A 27,683-nucleotide genomic window follows, 5' to 3' on the forward strand; every position below is an offset into this window, starting at 1 on the left:
ATCCCATTCTTTTGCTTCTGATGGGTTCTCTTTTATCATTAATTGTTATTTCATTTGTCTGAAATTACCATTTTTTTATCAGTGTGCGAATAAGTTCTGAATAAAGTGTAACCAGTATCCCGTCTAAAGGATTACAACGAGTATCGTTTAAGTGTAATATAGCTTAGATGAAATATGTCGTATTTTACCCTTAAACGCTTCATCTTGTAGTGCAAGAATAATTTAATAAGGAACTTTACAAAAACAATTGCCCAAAAAATGCGTTATTCTTATATGACGCGCCATGCTCAATTCTCATTGATCATAATTAATGCACGTAAAGCTTCTGTAATAAAGAGATTATATAGGGACTCATCAATATGCATAAAGTAGTTACAAATACAAATAACTTAAATGAGTTGTCAAATATGTTGGCTACTTATCTCTCATATTTGGATACTCTTCACTTGCTGGCCGATAAAGATTCTGTTCATATAAGAGATACAGCTTTGCTTATTCAAAATGCTACAACGCTAAATAATAGCAATCAAATCGCACCATATCAGCGATGCATAAGCCAAAGACGCCTCTGATGTATTTTAAACACCTTTTGTAATGCGATAGAGCAAAGTCCGAAATGTAACGTCACTATCTTGAGATTTGGTAGTGCGCCAAGAATCGCCTATTGTCATCCTGCTTAAGTGCGCTACTTTGTTTACTACTAAAACAAAAAAACAAGTGTGCTTATTTTCTAAAGTCATCAGACAAATACACACACACATATATATATATACTACGTGACATTTACTGACTTACGCCAAAGCTCACAAAGCATAAAATGAATAACTCGTGGCAGACCTTTAGAGGTCTGTCTCTCCTGTGCATCTATTTAATCTTTTTATGTTTATTAAAAGGCACTTATACTCAAACTGTGTCAAACCACGGTTTTGATAAACTACCTAGCAAGTTTTTCTATTTCAAAGATTCCGAAGTAATAAATGATACATTTATACTAGTTCTCCACATTCATTCTATCTCTTGTAGGTTGTTTTATGGCTCGATGCAAATTCCCACACTCTATACCGTTCAGAAAACCAAGGAAAAGAATGGAATCAAGTGGAGGATATTGACAAAACAGCGACTTACTTATACGAACATCCCTATGATAATGATAGAGTAAGACCTTTCTTTTTTTGAGGGAATAAGTAAACTAAATAGGATGATAGGCTTATGTATTAAGTTCTGGTACAACACATTGGAAGACAATAGATAAAGGAAGAACATGGCAAGAGTTTCATACTCGCAGCGAGTCTGGCTCATCTTCTTCTCATTTATCATTCCACGCTGAGCGCTCTGGATACATCTTATTCAGTGGTGTCTCTTGTAAATTTGGCTCTTGGTTAGGCATTGATTGTCAAACTTCTGTAAGTTGTTTCTATTTCTGGTTGAACAATAGCTAAACAGGCTTTTAGATTTCTTATACATACGATAACTTTGATACAATCAATCCTTTACGTACTCATGCGTCATCATGTATCTGGAGTCGATCAAGCGCAGAATTTAAGAGTGCGCCCACAAGTGAAATCATGTGTGTTCAATCAGCCTCAGGCAAATCTACCAATGGCCTGTCACTCCCAGACGACCTTCAGCTCGTTCGGTCCGATGACTTTTTTCATACTGAAAAGGTGGTTGACTTTGGACTAGGCAAGGAAATGACTGGTGTGCTTGCAGTGAGTGCCGTTGGCCGCTTTATTGTTGCTGCAGTAAAGCCGACGGATCAGACGGATATGACGCTCTATGTGACGCATGATGGCGAGCATTGGCATGAAACTATCTTTCCCGAAGGTGCAGCATTACACGAAAAATCATTCACAATCATTGAAAGTTCAAACCCTGCATTGCTCGTGGACGTTCTTTCAGGAGAGGATGCTCAATTCGGTTCTCTCTACAAGTCCAACTCAAACGGTACTTTTTTTAGCAAGAGCCTCGAAAACACTAATAGAAACAGTATGGGGTATATCGATATTGAGCGTATTCCAGGAGTCGAAGGTATCTTGGTTGCAAACCAGATTTTGAATCCTCGACTTGTAGAGTCACAATCTGTTCAGAGAGAGGTACGTACGCTCATCAGTTTCGATGATGGTGGCAGTTGGAACGAAATCACAAAGGTGAAGGATATGAATGGTAATAACATGAAGTGCTATGATGACAAGGTATGAACACGTAGTCCAAATTCTAAAAATAGACATTTATGTATTATCGTAGTGTACGCTCAACTTACACTCTGTCACTTCCAACCGTAACTTTGGACAAGTTACTTCATCACAGTCAGCGGTGGGTGTGCTTATGGGCGTAGGCAATTATGGTCCATACATGTTGACCTATGACGAATGTGATACGTTTCTGTCTACCGATGGCGGTATTAGCTGGAAAATGGTTCGTGAAGGTGCACATTTATATGAATTTGGCGATATGGGAACATTGATTGTCTTGGCTGATGATGAAAAAGAAACGGATCATGTTTGGTGGAGTAAGGATCGCGGAAACAACTGGTAAGAACAAGAAAAGTGTAAAAAAAAAAGGTTATATATGCTTAATGGCCTGTATAGGCAAAAATTAGGCCTTGGCATGACAGTTCGTGCCAGAATGTTGACGACTGACCCTGAATCGACCTCACGCAAGTTTTTATTAATCGCAGGATCGGTTCGATCTGCTGTTTCGAAAGTACAGGCATTTCAGCTTGATTTTTCCAATATCTTCTCTCGTCAATGCGTCCTAGATACTCACAATGAAGAAAAGAGCGATTTTGAGAGATGGTATGCTCGTGATATTACTGAAGGTCCTGACTGCTTGATGGGTCATGAACAAATCTTTTATCGTCGTAAAGCTGACCGTGATTGCTTCGTGGGTCGCGAATTTCAGGATCCTGAGACCGAGCTAAAGGATTGCCCATGTACAAGAGCCGATTATGAATGCGATTATAACTTCGTACGTAATGCAGAAGGAAGATGCATTCGTGCTGGTCCTGATCGTATCACGGCGGATCAATGTAGATCTAAGGATGACACTTATGCTGCATCTAGTGGATACCGTCTTGTTCCCGGCAACACTTGTATACAAAAGGACGGAGCACGTTTGGATGAACCTGTCACGCGCAAGTGTAGCGAAAATATTGCGGGTATTATTCCATCTCCCAATGACCTGAAACCGGCTGATGAAGAGATCAAGCATTATCAGTTATTTACTGGAAGCGAAATCGAGCAGTTCTTGTACTTTAGAGATTCTGAATCTATTCTGGTTCGACTTCAAGTAGGCGAGCTATGGAGATCTGGTAACCAAGGTGTGGACTGGGTTCGTGTTCTTGACAATGAAGGCGTAATCACCAATGTGGTTCTCCATGAGTTTGATAATCAACGTGCCTACGCTATTTTGGAAGACAACATCCAGTACACAGACGATCAAGGCAAGACATGGCATCCTATCAAGACGCCATTAGCTCCCAGTGACCGCGTTGCTCAAACATTGGATTTCCATCCTGGCCAAAAGGACTGGTTACTATTTATTGGAAAATCAAGCAGCCCTATGCCACATAATGAAGTATACGTCTCGACAGACCATGGCCGTAGCTGGACAGCGCTCGACTTCTATGTTGAAAAATGTATATTTGGACGTGATGCTGAATACAAGATTGAGGAGGACGTTGTCTTTTGCTCAGCCTATGATAAGAAGCAAGTAGGCAGTGACCTCAGACTTGTCCGTATCAACTTTAAACAGAACCAAAGCCGTGTCTATTTCGATAACATTGTCGAATTCTTTGTTGTTGAAGATTTCATGGCAGTGGCCTCCAGCAATAATGGAGAACTAGCCTTACATGTAAGCATAGATGGCACAAATTTTGCAGAGGCTCAGTTCCCTCCTGATCAGCACATCAACCGTGTCGTAAGTCTTTGATTAAGCAGTGCTACTATAGACAATATAGCTAACAAGTCATTTCTCTAGACCTTTACTGTATTACAGTCAACAACACACGCTATTTTACTAAACGTTTTCAAATCTATCGGCTTTGGCAAATCTTTTGGTTCCTTGTACAAATCGAATGAAAACGGTACATATTACCACTTATCACTCGACAACACAAACGGCGATGGCACAGGCTACGTTGATTTTGAAAAGTTCCAAAGCATCGATGGCACCATATTGGCCAACCAAGTCTGGAACGCAGAAGAGGTAACCTCTAACCCAGACAAACGAAAGAAAGTGAGAACAATGATCAGTTGGGACGATGGTGGATCATGGCAACCTCTTTCTCCTCCACATAACTTTGATTGCGACATGAAAGAGTGCAGTCTTAATCTTCATGGACGCACTGACATCCATGGGCCCGGTGCTATCTTTTCCTCCTCAGGCGCTCCTGGCCTTGCTATGGGCGTAGGTAATGTCGGCCCCTCATTGACAGAATATACCGAAAGTGACACTTTTCTAACACGCGATGGTGGGCATACTTGGACGCTTATTCGTCAAGGAGAGCATTTATATGAGTTTGGTGACCAAGGATCGCTCTTGGTGCTTGTATCGGACGAAGGGCCTACGAATGAGCTCTTGTATTCTTGGGATCAAGGCGAAAACTGGCACACTTATCAATTTGCAGCAGAACCTATTCGTGTGAGCACATTGACGACAGATCCCAAGTCATCTACTCTCAAGTTTGTGCTTATTGGTCACCAACGCCAAGGCTCGAGGTTCCCTGTGATCGTCACTGTTGATTTCACGGCTACAAAGCAACCCCAATGTATTCTCGACAAGAACAATGAAGATAGGAGTGACTTTGAACGCTGGGTGCCCAAAGATGATGATGGTGACGATGCATGTCTTTTGGGTAAAAAGACAGCATACTGGCGTCGCAAGAAAGATCGCGTGTGTAAAGTAAACGCACAATTCCATGAACCAGAGGTCATTGTCGAAAACTGTGAATGCCGCGAGACTGACTTTGAGTGCGATTTTGGCTTTTGGCGCAGTCTAAGGAACGAATGCTTACCTAGCGGACATCACCCTGACAGGCCTGCCCAGTGCAAGACAGGTGAAAAGTTCAAAGGCAGATCAGGTTACAAGAAGAACGTAAAGAGCTCATGCCGTGGAGGCATCAACCTTGAAGAAGATAAAGAATGGGATTGCGGTGAACGTGGCGGTATCATTTCCAGCGTTACTTCATTCACAGATCGCTTTGTAGATTATATCTACTTTACTGATACCGATCGAGTGATCGTCCGTACGATGGATGGCAAAGTCTGGGTGAGTGACAATGATGGTCTTAGCTGGAGAGATCAGTTCCCTGATCACAAGATTATATCCATGTTCCAAAACCCTCACTTTGAGCAACATGCATACTTCATTACAGAAGGCACAACCCATTTCAAAACAACAGACAAGGGAGCTAGCTTTGATGAAATGAATGTACCCACTCGTCCTCTCTTGAACCTTCAAGGAACCATCATGAACTTCCACAATGATGATGCCGACTATTTAATTTATGTTGGTGAACGAGGATGCAACGGTGACTCTGGCTCTGACTGTCACTCGGAAGCATTCTATTCTCATGACAATGGTCGTAGCTGGGATTCACTTGGCACTTATATCCGCAGCTGTATCTGGGGTAGAGAAGGCAACATCACCATTTCACATCGTAATGCTGTCTTTTGCGAGCAATATCGGGAGCAGTCCGGCAATCAGATGGCGTTGTTTGGAAGCCCACTTCAACTTGTTTCATCTCAGAACTACTTCCATGACAAGAAAACCTTGTTTGGAAACATCGTTGGTGTTACAGTATTCAGCAATTATATGGTAGTTGCTGCTGCAAAGAACAATGGTGCCAGTCTTGGTTTGCATATCAGTCTGGACGGCAATACTTTTGCTGCTGCTTCCTTCCCTGCCAACTTTGACTTATCGCCCGAGGTATGTGTGACCCTGTGTGTTTTTTTTAAGCAAAACTAACCTTGTTATTTTGATCTAATTGAACATGTAGGCATTTACCATTATGGAATCAGTCAACTCTTTATGGATCCATGTGACAACCAATTCACAAAGAGGCAGTGAATTCGGCACCATTTTTACTTCCAATTCAAATGGAACGTATTATGTCGATTCATTGAAAAACGTAAACCGCAACGAGTTGGGAATTGTTGATTTTGAAAAAATGCAAGGTATTGAAGGCATTGCCATTGCCAATGTCGTCACAAATCCAGGACGAGCAAGCAGAGGCGACCGTAAAATGCTGTCTACTTACATCACAGCCGATGCTGGTGGCCACTGGCATCCTATTCGAGCGCCCAAGAGAGACAGCGAAGGAAAATCGTACATGTGCTCAGACGATGAGTGTGTCTTGAACTTGCACTGCTACTCTGAACGTCAAAATTCTCGTGACTTGTTCAGTTCATCAAGTGCAGTTGGTCTTATGGTAGGCGTTGGTAATGTCGGAGGACGTTTGCTGGATTATCGTAATGGTGACATGTTCTTGACTCGGGATGCTGGTAAAACCTGGACCGAAATAGCCAAAGGTGCTCATCTTTGGGAGTTTGCTGACCAAGGTTCGCTCTTGATCTTGGTGGATAATGAATTGCCTACGAATACCCTCAAGTATACCACAAACGAAGGAATGACGTGGAACACATATGAGTTCACCAGCAAGAGTGACAAGGTGATCATTGAAGACATCATCACACAACCAGATGGAACAAGTCAAAAATACGTTTTATTGGGATTAAAGAATGGCAAATCGGTTGCTTATCATGTCGACTTTAGCCCTCTTCGTCCAAACAAATGTAAGAAATCAAAAAAAAAATTGTATACTTAATTGTATACTAAAGTTGTATGTATATAGGCGTATTGGATGAGGAACGTCCCAATGATGATGATTTTGAGCTTTGGAGTCCTGAAGATACGAGAGGTGAAAAGTGTTTATTTGGTCGTGAAATCGCGTATTACCGTCGTATCCGTGATCATGATTGCTATATTGGTGAAAAATTGGTTCAACCTAGAGAAATTGTTCGAAACTGTCAATGCACAGACGAAGATTATGAGTGGTAAGTGTCTGTGCTTTGTTTGTTTGAAAATAACTAATGGAATCCTTTTTTTTTTAAGTGATTATAACTACATTCGAGATTCAAACAACAAATGTGTATTGGTTCCAGGTTTATCACCCTTGATACCAACATGCGATGGCACAAGGGATTACTATTATATGCCTTCAGGGTATGTGTCACTGATACACCTAGCAAAACAATTGATTAATTTATTCTATTCAATAGATACCGAAAGATCGCAGCATCAACATGCGAAGGTGGTAAGGAGTTGGATAAACTGGGAGAAAAGGTGATGTGTCCAAGAGCGAAGGGATCTGGTGGTTGGCTCGCGTTCATTTTTATGCCCATTATTGGAGCAGGTATTATCTTTGGCGTGCTTCATTATAGAAGGCGCGGAGGATTTGGGTAAGCATTATTTATGAAGTTCATTTCAGATTTAAACTGATAATGACAATGTATAGTCGTATCCGTCTTCCGGACAGCACACAACAAATGGGATCCAACCTACTTTCTCATCCCATCCTTACTAAGATTGTTGCTGCAGCATTCGTGATTCCAGTGGCCATTATTGGCATTTTGTCTCGTATTCCAATTCCAAGGTCATTCGCTGATATTACTGATGCACTTGGTAACATTCGTTTGCCTTTCTTGTCTAGTAGACGAAACGCAGGATACTCTGCTTTAGGCCAAGATGAACAAACCGACGTTCTATTAGAAGATTACGATGGCTCAGAAGAGCATTTAATTGACGAAGCAGATGAACTTGATGACGCTGATGAGTTCTAAATGCTCATAAAATAGTTCACTTATACATACACACATCAATAAAAGCAGTTTATGTAAAAAACAAGGATTGTTTATTAAAAACATTTTATACAGTAGACATAAAGAATCTATAAATAAAGAGTAAGTAAAAAAAAGCCATTAATAAATTTCATATCTTTTTTCTTTTCTTATCAGTTAATTTTATGTTTCGCCATCGTCAAAGGCCCTACTGGCCTACGCGTGGTGGTGCATGATGTAGTTGAAACCATTTTTATCATCACCCGAAAAGAAAAAAGATATGCTTCATAAAAAACTTACCGAGATAGTTGAACATGGATGAACTTGAGTTCTATAAAAAAATCATGAATATTAGAATAAATGTTCAAGAATTGAACAGAATATGTCATGTTTTCAGTAATAAATATATAAATGTTCTCTTTCATTCTTTTTCAGAGAGATTCCCATTTTATACAATCATCATTTCACATTCACACATTCTGTGGGTCATGTGTCAACTTACCAACTTGTTCTTAAATGAAGAAAAGAAAAGAATAAAAAAAAGATTTACTTGTCTTTATAAACTTTTCAAGGGCAAAAAAATTTAATCAACTACAAGTCACTTTGTACCTGTGGCTTGATCTAATACCACGGCTAACGGAGTTGATTTATTTTTTCATCAAGTCATACAACTTTCATGCTTGTCAGTAGACGAATGGGATCTTTGTAGTCCAATGGTGGATAATGACTTTGAACAACTAATCAGAGTGACATAAGGCCTAAGCTGTATAATCAGTCTCGCCCATTTTTTATTTAAAGTAACCAAGTTTTGGCTAACGGTTTCTGAAAAAAAAAAAAAGTGTACACAGCATCATTCTATGATAAACGATTGAGCATAAAATCATCAACAAGTAGAAGCCGTTCATTTGTGTATAATTCAAATATAAACATAAAGTGACCACATATGGTAAGATGAAGTATTTATATAGTAGGTATGGCAACATCAGAGAAAGTGCATTAAAGTCACTCTTTATCACGGCATTTGCTCAAACATTTATGAGAATGCTGTCTCAGCCTCAGGTTATTAGAAGCTTAAATAATTCAAATACTTGCTGTGTTTTATTACTGTTGATGACTTATCAGTTTTCGGTTCAATTGAAGGTATTCAATCAATCAAGAGGATATGAAGACACACTGTTTTATCAGTAACCTTCAAAAAAAAATCATCTCTTTTTTCTATATCCAAAATAGATAGTTTATGTTTAATAAAAAAGGCAAGCATTTGGTGCACTCAAAAATGCACCAGAAAAATACACCAGAAGTTTGACCAATGCTACGGGCGCCACCTCTATTCACCACTTATGATGAAGTCCAACAAAACTATTCAATGCATAGCGACAAGCTAAACAAGAATTTATGAAGTTACCATCCTGGATTGTTTCTTTTCAAGAAGAAAGAGATAAAAAAGAAATGTTGCTATTGATGTATTTTAACTTTATGTTGTCAGTTTGACAGCAAAGAACCAAGATCAATCGCGTGTAATTATGATGGCATTGTGTTTGATATCAGAAAGAATGAACTGGACAACCTTAGGCTAGGCAGAGAATTGGGTTATGTGAAGCTGTAAAGCAATGTCACATGTAGCGCCCCAAGGAAGCGCCCGTAGCATTAGCCTATTTTTGAGTGCATTTTTGAGAGCACCAGTGTTTGCCAATTTTTTCCAAAAATGTACGAATACTTTCTGAAAAAGGTGCAAGTAAATCGCTTTTCATCACATCTGCAGCTTTTTAAAACCAGCATCTAAAATTAACATTCACGTCATGGCAATACAATAAAAGGAGATTTATATGTTTTATACACCATTTTTTCAACTATGGTGAATAGGGCACAAATATAATAATTTGTCTTTTTAGGCAATTACCCTGACATTGTTTGCCCTTTCACCTTGGCTACAATTTACTGCTATTCCTCCCCATTTTGCTATCAAGCACAGGGGAAGTTCGTTCACAATAAGATGTAATTTCTCAACCCCCCCTTTTTTCTCTGATCATGAGCGGAGGAAGAAGAAATGTTGAAGATATTCTCTCTCTCTTTCTCTCCCCGTGATCTATAGCCAAGTCACCCAAAGTACTTTATATGGCATTTTTGTCATTAGCAACAAAGGGGAAAGCTCAATTCAGACTATCCTCATTTTCTTTATTTGTTTGTTTGCATTTATAAATGAAAGTATTAATACAGTGTTCAGAAAATTTATGAGCTGAGCTTGATTGACTAAAACTTTACCAATTTTTTTCGTTTTAACTTCACTTTGATTGTTTTTTTCAGGAGCTTCAGTTATCTTTTGATAAGTAAGATAATTATACGGATCTGCTTTTATGGAATTTGTATATAGCAGAAATGGTTTACAGGGATCATCTTTATAACAAATTTCGAAATCTAGTTTTTCAATAGCATTGAGTAGTTCACTGGCTTTAGTCTTGTCATAATCTAGATGGTAGAACATGCATATTGCACGCTCTCTACTGATAGTAGTCATTGTTGATAAGGATACCAAGATGGCCTGAGCTTTGGCGTTGGAACGACTGTATGAAATAAAAAACAATACGATTTATGGTCACCAAATCTTTGGGTCAGCCAATCATTTGAATATCGAAGGTCGAGGAGAGTCAGACACAGGTAAAAAGATATGAGTAAATAAAGTAAATCAATCCATTAAACACCTTAGCAGAAAAGCACAGAAGAAAAAAAGCAAAAAAAGTTAATAAGCTTGACAAAACTAACGATTTTTCTGTAAGACTACCAATAATAAACCTCTCTGACGTGTTTGATAAGATAATCATTATAATAACTCGAGTATAATCTTACAGTAGAGCATACATTCTACTTTACATTCCTCTATCGCATCTGATAAGAATAACTTATAATAACAACTATAGTAGCTACTAGTATAACAATATTAATATAAGCATAAATAATGTCAGTGACGATAATAATATAGATAGCAGCCATAGATTCTCTACTCAAGCAAACTCTCACACAAACTTATTATAATAATATTCAGCTCTTCTTAATGAAGAATCTAATTCGCAAGTCATCGACTTAATAGCCTTTTTCAATAATACTAAAGCTGAATACAACAATGCCAAAGTCTGCGCTGTCTTGAGGGTTCAAACCGTGACGGGAATTGTTTTTCAAGGGTATATTCTAATTTTTTTTTTTTCACTTTGATCATTAACTACATAGGGTTGTAAATTTGACCGAACTAAAGAATATCAACAAAACCTATTCCGAATTACAATGCTTCTTTCCAGCATATCACATTTTAAGTATTTTATTCCGAGACACGAATATCAAAATAGTCATGTAAGTGTGCATATGGCCCGGAATTCCCTATGGGATATAATAGTATTAACTCTCGATTTATGATATTTAGCGGTGAAAAGGGATGTGATACCTCTAAAAACGCTCGAAAAATTAATGAACAATGTTTCACACTCAAAAAGCCTACAAATGTACGCGGAAGGAAATTAGACTTGATGCTCGTATATGACGATATTGTTCTTTGCTCTGCCGAATGGAAATCGATGGCTTCATCAAGAGCTGTTATTATGAAGCAATTTATTAAGAATCTTCGTGTCAACAATTGCATACTTCATGAGTTGAGGGAACATTTGGACGATGATAATACTATAATTTTAGGAATGGATTGGAAGGGTACAAATAATAGTTTGAATACAATTTCACATTTATTTAGATATCTCAACATCCATTTTCTCTTTTTACTTTCTTTTTTAGGATTGCTTGGTTATAGTTATTGTATGAAGATGATAGACAAGGCGGTGGTTGTAAAAGAAACATGCAAACTATTCCTCCCTCAAGATAAATGTGAATTTGAAGATTTTTCTGACACAGTCGCATCACTTATACAATTTAAGGTTAATTAGATAGTTTACCATGTTCCTGGAGTAGATATGATTGATTTAATATTTAATATTTTAGGCTCATTATGTTGACATGACTAAGAAATTAAAGGTCAAGATTTCCAAACATCGCCGAGACCATTTCTATGATGAGCAGTTTAATATCACCCCTACCAACAGTCGAAGCCCCTCCCCACATACCTTTTTTTTACTTCAAAGCGGCCAACTACTGCTCGTCAGCATGAAGAATAATTATTGATGTAAAATAATAAAGTAACTGATACCAATTTATAGTTTTTTTTTTTAACTTGTTAAAAAAAACAAATCGTCTGAATTCCAAGTATTTTCTTTGTTGAGAATTATTGAATTACGCTTTGGTCGCTGCCGCTTTTTGATCTAGCCCAATTATTTCTCATATTAGTATGAAACCCGGCTTCACCAATGAAAATAAAATCCAGATCAGAATCTTTCCATTCCATAAACCACTCGAATATCGTCTGTAGGTTTCCCACTGAGTTTCTGATTTCAGGTTCAAACATCGGTTTTTTCACAGTGATGAGCATTATGTTTCGTAAGTGGTTATTAAGTTGCGGCTTTGATATAGTAAAGACTTCAAATCGCTTAGTCAAACTATTTATTATGTCGTCTGAATACAACTGGGGGCCATTATCAAGCTGCTCTTTTATATACTCGTTATGCTCGGTTGTAAATGAGCTTTTCGGACCATTGTTTTCTTCAAACTTTTTATACGCAACCTCTTCTGCCCCTTCGTAATACTTCCACCATATCAACGCAGTGCAGTAATTAATATTTAAGTCTTTTGCAAACTTGGCTACTATTCCACGCTCTTGAGGACTTTCGAGCATACGGTATATAAATGTTTCTCTGGTGAAGTCGCTGTAATTGCTGCGCAACTTCACTGATGGCTTCAACTTACTAGGCTTCTACTGCTTTCTAACTGAGGAGCCTTCAAACAATTTTTTCGGGGCGCTTAATGCTCAAGTAAGTTTGTCGACTAGTCATTGTTTCAAGAACTATGTTGACATCATCGACATGTGTTAAAACATCCTCCATCGGATCGTAAACTTATTCTCCTTCTTCATTAAAAAATGTTTTCCTATTCATCTTTATAAAAAAAAAAGTATTCAACATTATGTTATAATTCTATGAGGGACAAAAACAGGTGAGATATGCGACAATTAAGCGCAATCTTCCCGTCAATTTTAGTTAGGCTAGTTCCAACAATTGTTTTAATCAAAATTGACAAAAACAATTTAAACTGATGACATTTACTTTTCTAATCCCGCCATTTATTTTGTTTAAACATGATATTTTATTGATAGTCCAAATGAGCGCAAAAATAAAATAATAAAATAAACATCCACCCGGACCCGTTCAATCCGTTTGGAAGTGAGTGGTAGCGAAAAAACCCTTTATGGGTACAAGGGTAAAAAATGTAAACGAAAATTAAAGAGTAGGATTATCGATGAAAGGTTAAATGAATTGCTTTAACCATACAAGAAGCTTTTGACCATGGGGGTGTTTAGTAGGGATCAATTTGTTATGGTGTAGCTGATCTAATTCAGCCATTTATTTTTGAGAAAACGCCAAATTCCATAGGTTTGACTGTACAAAGGAGAGTGCCTCGACTCTCGTCAGGGATACACAAATAATTTTTTAAACACCCGCTGCAAATTGGTTTTGTAGAGCTACAGTTTTTGGTCCTTTTTCCCTTTTTATTGATTGCAAACAAATGTCTATTGTTTATTCATCTGACACTGACACCTGCATCTCTCCCCCACCTCCAACTCACTATAAGCTGAGTTGCCATAGCAACAATAGTGTTCACAGTGATACTTCCACTGCATTTACCGTACCAGACAATTTCCAAGTATCGAAGCCTGAAAAGACTCCAAAATCAAACTCCTGGTTTAGTACAACAGCGTTTAGACCCAACAACAACAAAGCGATTCGTAGAGTGGCCTCTGCTCCCAACGCAAAGGAAGATATTTATAAAATCCAACTTCAGCAAAAACAAGATCAGACGGAGCGAAAAAAAGTATGCAGAAGGACTTATTCGACCGCTAGTATAAAAATAAAACAACTTCAAGTGGGACCAGCCAGCTTTGTCAAGGTGAGGATGCTGGGAAAAGGAGATGTTGGTAAAGTATACATGGTCAGACAAAAGGGGACAGATAAACTATTTGCAATGAAAGGTAAAAAGTTTTTCATTATTTATGGGTGAAAAATAATAACAAACTCCCTAGTTTTATCAAAGAAGGAAATGATTAAAAGAAACAAGATTAAACGTGCTTTAGCAGAACAAGAGATCTTGATGACTTCCAACCATCCCTTTATTGTCACACTGTATCACTGCTTCCAGAGTCAAGATTACCTTTATTTTGTCATGGAATATTGTATGGGCGGAGAATTCTTTCGAGGTACATGCTTGTATGCCTCACAAAAGGAGCAGTGTCTCATCTTGTTTATGTCTTTATAGCATTACAATTAAGACCAGGAAAGTGTCTAAGCGAAGAAGGAGCCAAGTTTTATGCAGCTGAAGTTACTGCAGCTTTAGAATACCTCCACCTCCAAGGCCATATCTATAGAGATTTGAAACCTGAAAGTAATAGCAGACAGTTGGGATCATTGCCACTGGATACTCACTCTCTTATATCTAGATATCTTACTACATCAAAGTGGACATATTATGTTGACTGATTTTGACCTAAGTAAAGGATCTACTCCTCCTGGTCGCCCTGGTGTCGTCTTATCTAAATCACCCAATCAGGTTAATAGACTATATTTTACCAATGAACCCTATATTGACATCTTTATAACAGCCACCTGTGATCAACACTAAAAACTGTGTCATGGGTCTACGTACAAATAGCTTTGTTGGCACTGAAGAGTATATTGCACCTGAAGTCATCAAAGGCTGTGGCCACTCTAGCGCTGTTGATTGGTGGACATTAGGTATCTTGATTTATGAAATGCTGGTAATACAAATAACAAAAGTAGAGAGAGATGATATTGACTATCTTACAGTATGGTACAACCCCCTTCAAAGGGTCGGGTCGCAATGACACCTTTTCTAGAGTCTTACATATGGATGTTCATTTCCCTCATCAGCCTGCGCCCTACAGTGGAAGCATATCAAGCAATGCAAAGAGTTTGATTCGTAAACTTTTGTGCAAAGATGATAATCATCGGCTTGGATCCCGCGCAGGCGCGGCAGATGTTAAACAGCATTCGTTTTTCAAAAACATCAACTTTGCGCTATTAAGAAACATGACGCCACCTATCAAGCCTGCAGTTCAAAAGCCAAACGGAATAGACGCCATTAACTTTAGAAAGATGCAAGAAAGCATTAGTCTTGATTTAGAAGTAGATGGGTTAAAAATGATCAGCACAGTAGAAAAAACCAATCCTTTTGAAAAGTTTGATTCACGTAAGTGTAAAATATACCTAATATTTGACGATGTACTCACTCTGAATATAGTAACACTCTACCATGATGGTGACTCTGATACAGAAACAGATTAACTTTTAATTCCTCAATTACAAGCATACCCTCTCTCTCTTTTCTCTTTTTTCGTTATTATAATTTCATACCAATCCATTTCTTTTATTATTAATATGTAACAGTATTATAAATTACTAATAGGCTTAGTGCAATAGTAAACTTAACTAATGATTAATCTTTTTTTGATGTTGTCTTCTTTTGCTAATTGAACAAACAGCCGATGGAATATCCCAATGGAAGGCTGGATATTTATCTACAGGTATCAATCTATCTCGTACATGTGTCGCTTTATATTGTTCGCATGTCGACATCTCTTTGTCCAATTCCATGCTGCCAGATGCCACCGTAAGAGCACTTTCTCCTTGAAGAGGCGGTAACTGTCCAAAGTTGGATTGAAGCAGTAGCTGTCTGACTTCCGGGTTGGCAATGGAGCAAAAATGCCATTCAATGTCGGTCCCGGCATATTTTTCCATTGCAAGCTTAAGAGAGATCAAAGCGTGTAGCGCAGTAAAGTCAATACGATAGACCGAAGAAAAATCGAAGAGGACGACCTCGAGACATGGCCTTGATGTATCAGAACTCATGGTATTCTTTGATGTGACCTCATTCCACGGCCGCTCGTCCGAATCTGTGGTCACTATCTCGTTGTTGGGTCTTGTGTGCAATTTGACAATATCCAGAATGCGTTCTGTGACCCAGTTTGCATTTAGGTACAGAATCGATTGTGTCGGTTTGATGATCAGGATGCCTTCAGGGAGAACTTCAACCCGGTCCTTGAAATGCATGTCTTGATCATCAATGTAGATGCACTGTGTCTCTGCTTCTTTTGGCAAGGAAGATTCATTTAAGAGCGTTGTTAATGATTTGTTTGTCAAAGGAGATTCAACATCAAAGCAGAGGGGAGCCTTGCGATCATGGATACCATTCAATTTGACACGGGAAATGGAGATAACATGGGGTCGTGCTAATTTTAAGAAAAGAAGGAAGAGATACAGACCGACTGATACATAGATGGCTGTTTCGATATCAACAAAGCATGCAATGACAACAGTGATTAAAAAGAGGATGAATTCGATCATACTGGACCGCCAGAGCGACTTGAGAAACTTGGGGCCGGCCATGAGGTCAAGTACGGCATGGATGACGACAGCAGCAAGGATAGATTCAGGAATATAGTAAAATGCTGGAGTCAGCGCGTATAGAGCAAGGACAACAATGGCGCCAGAAAATACGCCCGCGATGGGCGTCTTAACACCAGAGCGTGCCATAACGGCGGTTCGACTGAATGCGCCTGTGCTCGGATATGCACTATGATATATACACATAAAAAGTCAGTCATATAGAATACATATGATTTCATACAATGTTACCCAAAGAACGAGCCTACAAGATTACTTAGACCAATGGCAAAGATCTCTTGATTTGGATCGATCGTGTAATTGTTGGTTCGACTAAAGGCTTTGGCAATGGAGATGTGTTCCAGAATAAGAATGAGGACAATGGGCGGTAGAGTAACACTTGCATCTTTGAGGACAGTGATGTTAAGGCTGGGAATGGCCATGGCATCAAATCCTGCAGGCACATCCTTAATGATGCTTATCAGAGGATGGCCCCTATGTTGTCTATTCACCAAATAGGAGATCACAGTACCAAAGATGACAATCAAGCCACTTCGCATGATATTTAGCAGAAAGATAGGCTTGCTGAGTTTAGGAAACCGCTTTGAAAGTCGTGAGCTGCTAAACTTGATACCATACAGTATGACCAACGCAGTAATACCAAATGCAGCGTCAAGTTTAGTCGTATTAATGTTTTTGAAAAATTCGTATAGTATTATGTAGTCTGCATCTCGTGAGTCAACTCGTTCGATGCCAAACACTTTAGGCCACTGGCCAAACGAGATGGTTATAGCTGAACCAGTCATGTAGCCTGCAATAACAGGCTCTGGAATAAGTTCGACAAGGATACCCAACCGAGTAAGGCTGATGAGTAGTGTAATGACTCCTGCAAAAAGCGATAATGTCACGGCTACCTCAGGGCCGGTTATTTCGGGATGTATCGCTGTTACTTGTTGAACGGCTTGGCCGACTAGTAGTGACACTATCGCTGCACATGAAAAATACATTACGTTGTTAGAAAATTGTATGTGTATGTGGCGCGCATCTATTATTGTAACTTACTAATCGGTCCTATACTAATATCCTTGGATGTGCCGAAAAAACAGTACAAAGAAACCCCCACAAAAGAAGTACTAAATTAAGCATATCAATTGATCAGTTTTTTTTTTTTTTTTTTTTCTCTTTTATGAGTTTCTTTTTTATTTACTATAATCCGTATTGTGGGTCAAGGTTTGCAATCTTGGCATAAGCAATGCCTTGAGGAACAATAAGCATGCCTACGGTAATACCTGCAATCATATCTTGAACTAGCCACTACATATGCGTATTAATATTCTAATCTGCACTTTCAAGAAGAAAAACAAACTCACTGATAGTCTATACTGATGTATCCATTGTACGATAGGAACTAGACTAATCAAATAGTTGCTTGTTGCTTTAGGTAATTGATGAAACATAATTGCGGTTCGTTCTTTCAATGTCGGCTTCGCGTAATCGATTACAATGGGATCGTTTGGTGCAGCCATGATAATATTATTCAATGTTGATCGTCTACAATAAAATTGAAACAGTTTTCAAGAGAGAGCAATAGATGTCTATAAAGATATTTGATGTATGCGTCAAAGGGTTATACTAAAGAAGTAAACTGTCTTAATTTAAAAAAAATAAGAAAAAAAAAGGAGGAATCCAGGGGAGAATGCACCCTTATTTTATATCTAATGACGCTTCAATCCGCTGTTTTCTTTAATGATGAGGGATTTTGATACATCGATGACAATGGACAGCGAATTTCGCTATAAATACAGGACTATTATTGATCATAGACCATAAAACCCGATTTTCCCCTCAAACACAGCCATCTCTCTCACACACACACATTGGCTGTCATCTTGCATATATTTCAAATGCTTTTGTTTGAACTAGTGTTTATAGTCGGTTTTTTCTACCATCACTTGTTGCTTTCTTTATCTTTCCATGATGTTATCTCATCCGTATTTTCTCGTTTGCTTGATGTGTTTCCCAAAAAATACAAATGTACAGTCTCTTTATCCCCTCTCTCTTATTCAGGATTACTTTATTGTTGTTGTATTTTTTTTTTTTTACGACAATAACCACACCAAATGAGTTGCCGTTTTATTCTATAGAACGTCATAGATACCTGCAAATAGATCTAGTATAATGCGTATAAAAATAACAACTAGCACCACACACTATCAAGTGACTATGATACATGCTGCTAATGGGTAAACGTTTGTGCGATAATGCATTCTATATACTTTCTGCGATATTATTTATATACGCAGGAACAAAGAAAAAGAGATGCGAAGACTATAAAAACCATATGCACGTTACGTGATACAATCATTCGGCATACTTTATGATTTTTTTTAAGTGTTGACCATATTACCTTTACATATATGTCTTTTTCCTAAATCACTGTCATTCCCGTCCCCAAGACATGACCCTTGACTAGATGCGTAAGAGGACATGATCCTCCATATCAGTATGAAATAGAATTATGATCATGGGAGGAAGGAGTTCTCTGAAGTGCTTATTATACAGAAAGATATAGAATAATCTTGGATGCACCTGATGCCATTGAATGCAACTTGAAACACTTACAGTCACTGGCCAAGGGAAGAAAATACATGTCACTACGCAGATACAAGTAAATGAACTACAGCTTGACATTATTTCTTGAAGGTTACGATGGATGATATGGACAAGTAATGAAAAAGTGTTATTGATGTCCATTGATCCTATATCATTATTCCCCTTATTCAAGTTGTTTGACTGTTTGCTTGAAAGCATTCAATGACTCAAGGTTAAAATGCTCTGAGAGTTATTTTTTGCTCTCTTACAGAGCATACACATGCATAACGAACCCCTTTTTTTTCTTTATTAATTTTCAAAAGCACATGCAACATAAAGACCAAATGTTGCAAATATTAAGGGATAAATACAATGATGTATTGAAAAATTGAAGCTGTTTAATGCAAATAGCCACCTTGCATACAAACCTCTGTAGCCAGCTGCAAAAAAGGCGAGATAGCCTGTTGAGCTTTAGATAAGAGCGATAAATTATACGTACATACTTTAGGCGTGCTTGACGTACATCAAATGAATTCACTTTATCTATTGATTCGTCTGAGCAACTGTTACACTGTCCGTATTCACGTGATAAAACTGTACGTTTCCAATGCTACAGAACAAAGCGAGGTGTTTGTTATCATCAAAGGCACACAAGCCAATATGTAGATCAATGGGTGAGCCTTAGAATATGGAGAGTTTTGTGGTCACGGCTTGAACGATACTTTATTTCAATCAAACCGTAAATATTTAACTACTTCATAGGCTTGACATATACCAAAAGAGAGGCGTTACTAATGGATAATGTAGACACTCAATTGGCTTTAAGAAACAGGGTCAATTAAAGTAGGTCATATGAAGCGGACAAAGTTTAATATTCCAAATTAGTGTATAAACAATTGCAGAAATCGCCTAGTACAAATTGAGCCTCATCTTTCTTTTCACATGTATTATTTTGGATAAGAATTATCAAAAAGAAGTAGAAGGGAATATAAGCATCTATTTGTTGATCTCTCCAACATGAATATGATTTCTTTACTTTTCCGTGTTGCCGTTGTTTGCGAATAATGTCATGCAATGTCTATGGTGTTAAAGACAGAGCTTTGCTTTTGAGAAACAGGTTAAATGTATAACTCTATTTAGGATTCGAATGTTTGGAATTGTTACTCAAAGGATTATAGACAGAAATAATAAAATAAAAGCCAGTTCTTGATTTATTGTAAATATTTATCTTGTGTCAACTCTTTACAAAACAACACACTTTCCTTTTCCTTTTTTTCCAGTGGCTTTTCGAATATTCAAGGCAGCTCTTGCTGCTTGTTGAAATGTTTCCTGCACGCCTTCACCTGTCTTTGCCGAGGTTTCAATGTACATATGAGCACCAATCTTTCGTGCAACATCCCTGCCCTAAGAATAAAATTATCCATTTTTGTTTGCCTTTGTCGCTATATATAATTTATTTATTTCCTTTTTACCTCATCTGTTGTTACTGGTTTTTGGTTAGTCTTTCTCAATTCTTCAATCTTTGCAGGATCATCTCTCAAGTCCTTCTTTGTACCAATCAACAAGAACGGAATTCCTGGACAAAAATGTAGTACTTCAGATATCCACTGTAAATAAGGGGTGAGAAAAAAAAGAACACAAGGTCAATAGTTTACCTTTTCTTGGACATTGTCCAATGTATCAGGGGAATCAATAGAGAAACAGACAAGGATGACATGAGAATCAGGATAGGACAATGGACGTAAACGATCGTAATCTTCTTGACCAGCTGTATCCCATAATGCTAACTCAACATTTTTACCATCTACTTCTATATCTGCTACGTAACTTTCAAATACAGTAGGAATATATGCCTGTATGAATATAAGTAGATGCTCCTTTTTTTTGTTTCCTTAGTGTATCACTTACTTCAGGAAAGGTTCCTCTTGCAAATACAATCAACAGACAAGTCTTACCACAGGCACCATCACCAACAATTACAAGCTTTGCTCTGATATCATTCATAGTCATTGTTATAAATTATGTTCTTTTATATTAAAAAGAAGAAAAGAAAAGAGATAAGAAAAGGGGATAAAAAAAAAAGGAATAAGAAGAAGAAAAAAAAAAAAAGGGGGGGGGGAGGAGAGAGAAGAAAAAAGCAAGAAAATGAATATCTAAAGTGGCACCTCAAGTATACCCAAATCAAGTAAGCCGCTTCAAGCTGCAGTGATTTATGTGTATTCATTTTGAATCTCAGCAAGGTCTTAAAGCAAATATAACCTCATACGATAACTTTGGTTATTCTTAAGTGCTACTTTCATCAAGAGCTCTTGTAGTTTTATTAAACAGTTCTTCTTTATATAAAGGCATTGCTTATAATAGTGAAGCTTTGTTTCTTGTCTTGATAAAGGCATTATAGGCATGGTTTGTAGTTAACTCTTTTTGATCAGATATGACATACACTCTTGAACACAGGCAGGATCAAGGAAATGTTTTCTTCATAATCAAGGACTGCTTTTGTCATGATCCACCATTTAGCTGCCGTATCTGATGCATAGATCGGATTAATTGTTATAGCCAGTCTTACCTTTTGCTTTTGAACTTGTCGTCATCTTTGTTATTGTTGAACCCATTTGCCTTTAGTATAACCGTATCCTCATACGTGTATATACGTTACCTTCATACTTGTCTAGACTTGGCTACTGTATTCTTCAAAGAAAGAGTTGTCAGGTACAAAGGGCTCATCTTAATGCCAAGCTTTCTTAAAAACGTGGGAGATACTTGAAAATAGTAAAGCGTGTGTGTAGGTCATGCATTTTTTAAAAAAAAAACTAGGACAAGTACATTCTAAACAGTGCATATCCAGACATTATTCATTATCAATAAGTTATTGTCGATTTTACCACCAAATCGAAAACGGATAGCTCACACTTCTACCACCGCCTCTCTGAACAGTAACTAGAAATAGTTGCGATACATGTTTGCTGACAAAGCATTCAGGACTATACATTGTTAATGAAACCTTTAGCCAAGTTGCATTTTATTTTGAGTGAAAGCGAAAAAAAACAAAAAAAAACAACCTTGTTTATGTCAACAACAACCCATTTTTTACGTGTCGCAATTGTTACTTTAAAATTTGCTGTCACGTCTTGGTATTCTCTCTTTCCCCCTCTGAAATGTCAAGTTTTACTATAAAGACAACATTTCAAAGCATGCCAAATTCAGAATATAGTGATGAATTTACTGAAACTGAAAACGACGAGTACGAACCAATTCAAGTAACAAGCTGGGGAACTGCAGCACCCTCCAACTGGAATTCACTTGTAGATACCTCTGTCAGGCTAAAGCCAGGTGGAGTAGGAACAGGAAATCTTCATCGAAAAGGATCTAATTATACGCCGATATCAGAAGCAGAGGTCTTGTCACAACGACTTAGAAATCCACCGCCTGGTCAAGGCAAGAATAGTAATAAAAAGAAAAAGAGAGGGAAAAAAGTAAAAGCGCCTACGACCAGTATAAAGACAGAACCTATAATTTCAACAAGTGGATCAAAGTGGGGAAATGTAACGCATTTGACTTATACACCATTTTGGTTAGATAAATCACAACTGACACCATCTAATCCACCTGTGTCCACAAAACATAATTGGCAAGAGCATCGAGCTATCAATTTAAATTATAAAGAACAACAACAACAACCAAATATTCCTCGTGGTACCAATAATGATACAAAAAATGATCACGAAACGTCTTCTACTACTGATACTAATGTATGGGGGTTTCCTTCTTCGGTCCTGCCAGAATCCAAACCTATCAGTCAATCTACAGCTCCAGCATCATTTAAACAAGCAGGGTGTGCCAATGGCAACAAGTCGTCTAATGTTACTGTGGATAAAACAAAATGGAATATACATGCACGAGAGTTTAATATGGATAAAACAAAATGGAATATACACGCACAAGAGTTTACTTTACATAAGCCCATCTCACACAATAATACCATAAACCATACATCCAGCACTTCTTCAAACTTGCTACAAAAACAGCCCATGACAGCCAATATATCTGCAGCCCCGAGCCTTGATACCAACCATTCGGTTGATCCTTTGAAAGTCGATCATCACAGTAAAATGACTGTTGAAAAAGATACCACGAAACAAGTAGTTGAAAAAGAACTCACTCTTTTTGATAAACCAGTTTGGTTCAATATAACGATTCAACTTGCTGCTGGCATGAATATCAAGCTATGTGTCTATGAAGATTCAGAACCTACAGATATCGTCAACACATTTATGAAATATCATCACATCACAGCCAATGATACAGCCAGAAAAGGAATCATTAAAACACTTGAAAAGCTGATTAAAGTAAGAAAGGAAACCATGCAGCAATAAATCATTAACAATAGGAGTTTACTATATTCATGTGTGTATGTGTGGTATTTTATTTTATTGACATGGTATAATTCTATATTTTTACATTGCTCTACAGCTAAAGTCTAGCCACCACAAAGATCCGCCTTTGCCTCCATAGATAAGTCCCATTGTTCCCATAGCTAATCTTGATCTAACAAAATCGTAACCATCTGATAAATCATCATCCTCTCTGCCATGTTGGCTATTATCCTCCATCCATGTTTGGTGTGTATCATTCATACACAAAGCACTGCTTACTCTCGCTGCCGTCGTACCGTTTAGAGCATAGAGAGCGATATCACCCTGCCTGTTGACAGTAGCAATCCTATCCTGATGAATGGCTACGCTGACTATTTCAGTGGCAGCAGGGCCTAGGGGTGTCGTACGAATTGAGTGTATGAGTTTGGGCCCTTGATCAAAATTTGGCAAACATACTTGTTCTTCTTCTTGTTGCTTCGTTTTGCTCAGCTGTCTGATATATTGATCTGTTTTCATCTGACATGCGTATCCGTAATCGTTATAAGACGAATGTCTTCGAATACTTGTCAATTTATGCGAGGACTTTTTCGAGTTGGATGTATTGGCTGATTTGGATGAGGATAACTTCAGGTTCTGATGGTCACTTGTTGTTGTTTTAATGCCTAGTAAGTGAATGAAAGCTGTGGAGAATCTTTTACGAGATGAAGCCAGAGGAACTGAGACGGATGGTGCAAACTTGATGCTGTCTTGCTCTTGTCGAATAGATGGGTCCCATTGATAATGATGAATGCGACGAGAAGCGTGAGGGGCTATTACAACATTAAGAGAGCTATCGTACTCGACACAGGGTATACTACAGGGGCTCATATAGTGTGTAGCTGCTGTATACTTGGTGCAGTCAAATATATCAAAGATGTGCAGTAATCCATCTGTGCTGAAGGTGATGAGGTTATCACCTGATAAAAATACATGATGAGGCTGATTATCAAATGCCTAGATACATTGTTAAAATCAACATTGTGTATACAACAACAGCCAATACTTACCCTGCTCGATAATCTGATCCCTTTTCGCCAATTCCATATAAACACTGCCGATGGTTTCCTACCAGCAACAGCAAAATAGTCTTGATTGACAGCGATTGAATCAGGAATGAACCAAGGATGACTTCCACCTTTGAGCACTTGAATTGGATCATGATTTGATCCTTTGTTTATATCAAAAAACATGCACCTTCTAGTCTTTATAGTTTAGAGTTTTTTTGTTGTATAGCAAATTATCTGTAAACTTACGATCCTCTTTGAGCAATCACTAGGATATAAATATGAGGCAACACATCAACGCATTCTACGATATTTTGAGTTGATGATGGATCACCAAAGTACCATTGTAGTTTGAATACAAATCCACTGTCTGATGTATACTCGTAAAGCTTTACCACATTATTCTCTGTCAGGGTGACTAACAAATGATCTCTTAGTTTAACAGAGAGCACTCTACTGCTATCATCATCTTTGTTGATCTTGATCACTCTTTGTGCTGCACCCATTCTCCAGTTAGTCAAAGTAATGGCCTGACAATATCGTTTATGCCATGATAAAGAACAAGTCTCTACTAATTTGGCTGGGTTATGCGCATAAATGTCGGTACATCGTGCATTCAAATCTTGAAACCGGCTTTTCCATAGAGAACTATCTTGAGTCAAACGATGCCAAAGTCGACAAGTCTATAGTATTGGGTTACTTGCTTTTTTTGGGATAAGAATAACCTATTTTTATCTTTTTGTGTACCAGTTGAACTTTGACCAAGTCTTGAAAGGATAAGAATGAAAGTATTCTCAAGGTAATTTCTATAGGAAAACTACTCAAGATATCTGTCTGTGGATATTCTCGACAGGGTTCTTTTTGACATTGTTCTTGGACAAGTTTTTTTTCATGATGATTATTGGATAATATAGATAACTTCTTGACCAACAATTGAACTGATTTTCTACGTGTCATCAATAAAAAAAAAAGAAAAGAAAGAAAAAAAAGAGAGTTGTTATTTTTTTTTTTTTTTTTAGTTTTGATACGCACAAAATAGGATTTTAAGCACGAGAGAGAGAAAATCAATATTGTTTTCTTTACTGTTCTTTTCCATAAATATAAATCCCATCTTGTTCATCTTTACTAATTAAATTCAGTTCGGGTATTTCATTTAAATTGAAAACTAGACTGATAATTTTCGCTCCTTGTCTATAATGTTGCAGTAAAAAGTTGGCAAATTTATCAGTGTGATCAGGCAAGAGAAAGAGCACGATCACTGTCCACGGGGTATCTCGTACAATGGCCAAGTCTAATAGATCACCTGCGATAAATGTTATTCTCTGCTTTTCTTCTTCACTCAACACATGGTTGGACAATTCATAAGATGTATCAACGAGGGTTTTATCTGATTCTATACCCACTGCCCGTGAAACATGAAATTCGGATATGGCAGCAGTAACAAATCTTCCATCACCAGAACCTAAGTCTACAAGTACGTCTCTAGGCCCCACTTGAGCCATACTCAACGCTTTTAGTACACGCTCGGCTGAAGTGGGACAAAAAGGGGCCAGTGACGTATCTACACCCTCAAGATAAGCTGGAAAGGGATCTTCTGCACTTTGATCTTCAATTTGATGATCTGCATTTTTATATACTTTTAAGAATCGACTTTCTTTTGACATTTGTATTAAAAAAAAAAAGAAAAAAAAAAGAATTTCACAAAAGACTGCTTTTTTCTTGCTATTGCTTTTTCTCTATTTATCCTAAACTGATGCATGTCTTTTTTTTTTTGTTGAAAGAAAGGTTCAACTAAGCTGGTGGAAAAGAATAAAGATGTGCCTGATGTCTTTTTAAATGACGTATGGACTAAAGTGTGTTTTTAAGGGAGTGTCTATAGTACAGCTGCTATACAAATCTTCATTTCCTATTCTGGTTTCTTTTTTTTTTTTTTTTCTCTTTTCGTAAGTGAAAAAGAATGCAAATGCAAAAACAAAAACATTTACAACAGCGGCCTACAACGACAAGTCCAGTGCCGCCTACGCTGAATGTGTCACTGTCCAGTCGTTCTGACAGCTTTAGACATGGTGATTCAGACACATCATTGTTTGAAAAGCCCTCCAAACAGACAACAACAACCATAAAGGGCAGCATTATCGATACTTCACAAAACATTCTATTTACAACCACTTCTCTAAAACGGGCAGTAGGTAGATGCATAAGCTATACAGATAATGATAGCTTACAGGCTACATTCACGCCTATCTTGACAAAAGCAAAGGCGGCTACGGAAAGACTCGGTCAGATTTTAGACTTGATAGAAGACGATAAAGAAACAGTGCATAATCTCATACAATCAACAGCACAATGCATATCTGCACTCAAGGAGCTATGTTATATACTCACGACCAGACTCTCTATCATTGTCCAAGGTCTGGATTCTAAATTTTCACGCCACCTGTTGATTCACCTATACAGTGCAACCGTAGACATCAAAGAAGCTTGGCAGATCATTAGTCCATACTTGACCATAGACCCATTAAGCATAGTGCCAAATAAAGCAAACTTATCTAGGAATAGATCAGATAGTGAGGCACATTCACCATTTGTGTCACCACTTTGTTCTCCTTATGGAGATAATAAACAACTCTATACCTGTTTGAAAAATGCGGTAACAGGATCATTCCATGTCCTAAACACACTACGGCAATCTATTGAAGAGACACTCAATTCATCGGTCATCCCCAGTCTGGAGCGAAAGCTGAAAGAATTGCTGCGTCAAGCACAGTACGTGACTGACCTTGCCCATAAGCTCGATAAAAGTATAGATTCACGTATCAACAAGGACGAATACTTTTTAAATAAACAGCAAAATAGAAAGTTTTGGGAAGATACGAGTATCTACTTGAAGGCAAGTCATTGTTCTCATTTTCTTGTATTTAGTAACATTATAAATATAGGCTATGGTCAGTCTTATGACCTTGATTCGGTCTATATCCAAAGAAGAAGACTTTGTTTGGCCACGGACAGTAAAGCAAGGCTGCTTGTACGTTACAAGAATTACGGCAGAAGTAGCCAAACTATGGAATAATTCTAGTACATTTGCACAAGATGGATTCTTTCTAGGGAAAGCAGAAAGAAGCACAAGCATATCAGAACAAGATATACCCATGCCACGTAGAAATACATAGCAGTTATTTAATATAAAACAGAGAATTATTCTAAAGGAACACTTGCCCGTTATTGTGTTATATATACACTTTTATAGTGTGTCTGTCTTTTATATAGATTTTTTTTTTTCTTTTTTCTTTTTTC

At 37.8% G+C, this 27,683-nt stretch overlaps 11 protein-coding genes across 11 annotated transcripts; 5 read left to right on the top strand and 6 right to left on the bottom strand.

The window, feature by feature from the left end:
* The first annotated feature begins 661 nt into the window (after positions 1 to 661).
* RHIMIDRAFT_103272 (Oligoxyloglucan reducing end-specific cellobiohydrolase) lies at positions 662 to 7,955 on the top strand. The gene is made up of 12 exons (XM_023605145.1): positions 662 to 970; positions 1,024 to 1,155; positions 1,206 to 1,403; positions 1,452 to 2,192; positions 2,245 to 2,531; positions 2,589 to 3,918; positions 3,979 to 5,928; positions 5,999 to 6,794; positions 6,854 to 7,055; positions 7,114 to 7,224; positions 7,281 to 7,460; positions 7,517 to 7,955. Exons 1-12 carry the CDS (start codon positions 818 to 820, stop codon positions 7,839 to 7,841), a joined length of 6,405 nt encoding a protein of 2,134 aa, XP_023468297.1. The 5' UTR covers positions 662 to 817; the 3' UTR covers positions 7,842 to 7,955.
* A 2,038-nt stretch (positions 7,956 to 9,993) lies between these two features.
* On the bottom strand, positions 9,994 to 10,640 carry RHIMIDRAFT_304040 (uncharacterized protein; the record flags this gene model as incomplete). The annotated part of the gene is made up of 1 exon (XM_023614437.1): positions 9,994 to 10,640. The coding sequence occupies exon 1, from the start codon at positions 10,351 to 10,353 to the stop codon at positions 9,994 to 9,996; it is 360 nt and encodes a 119-aa protein (XP_023468298.1). The 5' UTR covers positions 10,354 to 10,640.
* Positions 10,641 to 11,209: 569 nt separating this feature from the next.
* On the top strand, positions 11,210 to 11,996 carry RHIMIDRAFT_235358 (uncharacterized protein; the record flags this gene model as incomplete). The annotated part of the gene is made up of 3 exons (XM_023608345.1): positions 11,210 to 11,531; positions 11,613 to 11,752; positions 11,817 to 11,996. The coding sequence occupies 3 exons, from the start codon at positions 11,210 to 11,212 to the stop codon at positions 11,994 to 11,996; spliced, it is 642 nt and encodes a 213-aa protein (XP_023468299.1).
* A 100-nt stretch (positions 11,997 to 12,096) lies between these two features.
* On the bottom strand, positions 12,097 to 12,603 carry RHIMIDRAFT_235359 (uncharacterized protein; the record flags this gene model as incomplete). The annotated part of the gene is made up of 1 exon (XM_023608346.1): positions 12,097 to 12,603. The coding sequence occupies one exon, from the start codon at positions 12,601 to 12,603 to the stop codon at positions 12,097 to 12,099; it is 507 nt and encodes a 168-aa protein (XP_023468300.1).
* An 887-nt stretch (positions 12,604 to 13,490) lies between these two features.
* Positions 13,491 to 15,283, top strand: RHIMIDRAFT_249535 (Pkinase-domain-containing protein; the record flags this gene model as incomplete). The annotated part of the gene is made up of 7 exons (XM_023610633.1): positions 13,491 to 13,953; positions 14,005 to 14,178; positions 14,238 to 14,363; positions 14,419 to 14,528; positions 14,581 to 14,736; positions 14,759 to 15,188; positions 15,240 to 15,283. 7 exons carry the CDS (start codon positions 13,491 to 13,493, stop codon positions 15,281 to 15,283), a joined length of 1,503 nt encoding a protein of 500 aa, XP_023468301.1.
* Positions 15,284 to 15,427: 144 nt separating this feature from the next.
* RHIMIDRAFT_249536 (sulfate permease) lies at positions 15,428 to 17,907 on the bottom strand (the record flags this gene model as incomplete). The annotated part of the gene is made up of 5 exons (XM_023610634.1): positions 15,428 to 16,571; positions 16,634 to 17,369; positions 17,444 to 17,514; positions 17,589 to 17,695; positions 17,752 to 17,907. The coding sequence occupies 5 exons, from the start codon at positions 17,905 to 17,907 to the stop codon at positions 15,428 to 15,430; spliced, it is 2,214 nt and encodes a 737-aa protein (XP_023468302.1).
* A 2,308-nt stretch (positions 17,908 to 20,215) lies between these two features.
* RHIMIDRAFT_199962 (uncharacterized protein) lies at positions 20,216 to 20,977 on the bottom strand (the record flags this gene model as incomplete). The annotated part of the gene is made up of 4 exons (XM_023606423.1): positions 20,216 to 20,377; positions 20,446 to 20,580; positions 20,629 to 20,826; positions 20,882 to 20,977. 4 exons carry the CDS (start codon positions 20,975 to 20,977, stop codon positions 20,216 to 20,218), a joined length of 591 nt encoding a protein of 196 aa, XP_023468303.1.
* A 1,140-nt stretch (positions 20,978 to 22,117) lies between these two features.
* RHIMIDRAFT_103408 (uncharacterized protein) lies at positions 22,118 to 23,386 on the top strand. Its single transcript, XM_023605146.1, has one exon. It carries the CDS (start codon positions 22,129 to 22,131, stop codon positions 23,344 to 23,346), a length of 1,218 nt encoding a protein of 405 aa, XP_023468304.1. The 5' UTR covers positions 22,118 to 22,128; the 3' UTR covers positions 23,347 to 23,386.
* Positions 23,387 to 23,427: 41 nt separating this feature from the next.
* RHIMIDRAFT_249539 (uncharacterized protein) lies at positions 23,428 to 24,895 on the bottom strand (the record flags this gene model as incomplete). Its single annotated transcript, XM_023610635.1, has 3 exons — positions 23,428 to 24,339; positions 24,393 to 24,582; positions 24,639 to 24,895. The coding sequence occupies 3 exons, from the start codon at positions 24,893 to 24,895 to the stop codon at positions 23,428 to 23,430; spliced, it is 1,359 nt and encodes a 452-aa protein (XP_023468767.1).
* A 545-nt stretch (positions 24,896 to 25,440) lies between these two features.
* On the bottom strand, positions 25,441 to 26,080 carry RHIMIDRAFT_275684 (uncharacterized protein). Its single transcript, XM_023612558.1, has one exon. The coding sequence runs from the start codon at positions 26,051 to 26,053 to the stop codon at positions 25,469 to 25,471; it is 585 nt and encodes a 194-aa protein (XP_023468305.1). The 5' UTR covers positions 26,054 to 26,080; the 3' UTR covers positions 25,441 to 25,468.
* On the top strand, positions 26,075 to 27,681 carry RHIMIDRAFT_275686 (uncharacterized protein). The gene is made up of 2 exons (XM_023612559.1): positions 26,075 to 27,279; positions 27,329 to 27,681. Exons 1-2 carry the CDS (start codon positions 26,347 to 26,349, stop codon positions 27,557 to 27,559), a joined length of 1,164 nt encoding a protein of 387 aa, XP_023468306.1. The 5' UTR covers positions 26,075 to 26,346; the 3' UTR covers positions 27,560 to 27,681.
* Positions 27,682 to 27,683: the final 2 nt, after the last annotated feature.

Source organism: Rhizopus microsporus, assembly GCF_002708625.1.
Source record: "Rhizopus microsporus ATCC 52813 unplaced genomic scaffold scaffold_4, whole genome shotgun sequence".
Lineage (NCBI taxonomy): Eukaryota > Fungi > Mucoromycota > Mucoromycetes > Mucorales > Rhizopodaceae > Rhizopus > Rhizopus microsporus.

Coding starts and splice junctions, on each gene's coding strand:
- RHIMIDRAFT_103272 (XM_023605145.1), top strand. CDS start 818: ATGAATAACTCGTGGCAGACCTTTAGAGGTCTGTCTCTCCTGTGCATC. Junction 2,193..2,244: donor TGAAGTGCTATGATGACAAG/GTATGAACACGT, acceptor GTATTATCGTAG/TGTACGCTCAACTTACACTC. Junction 7,225..7,280: donor TACTATTATATGCCTTCAGG/GTATGTGTCACT, acceptor TCTATTCAATAG/ATACCGAAAGATCGCAGCAT.
- RHIMIDRAFT_103408 (XM_023605146.1), top strand. CDS start 22,129: ATGTCAAGTTTTACTATAAAGACAACATTTCAAAGCATGCCAAATTCA.
- RHIMIDRAFT_275684 (XM_023612558.1), bottom strand. CDS start 26,053: ATGTCAAAAGAAAGTCGATTCTTAAAAGTATATAAAAATGCAGATCAT.
- RHIMIDRAFT_275686 (XM_023612559.1), top strand. CDS start 26,347: ATGCAAATGCAAAAACAAAAACATTTACAACAGCGGCCTACAACGACA. Junction 27,280..27,328: donor ATACGAGTATCTACTTGAAG/GCAAGTCATTGT, acceptor TTATAAATATAG/GCTATGGTCAGTCTTATGAC.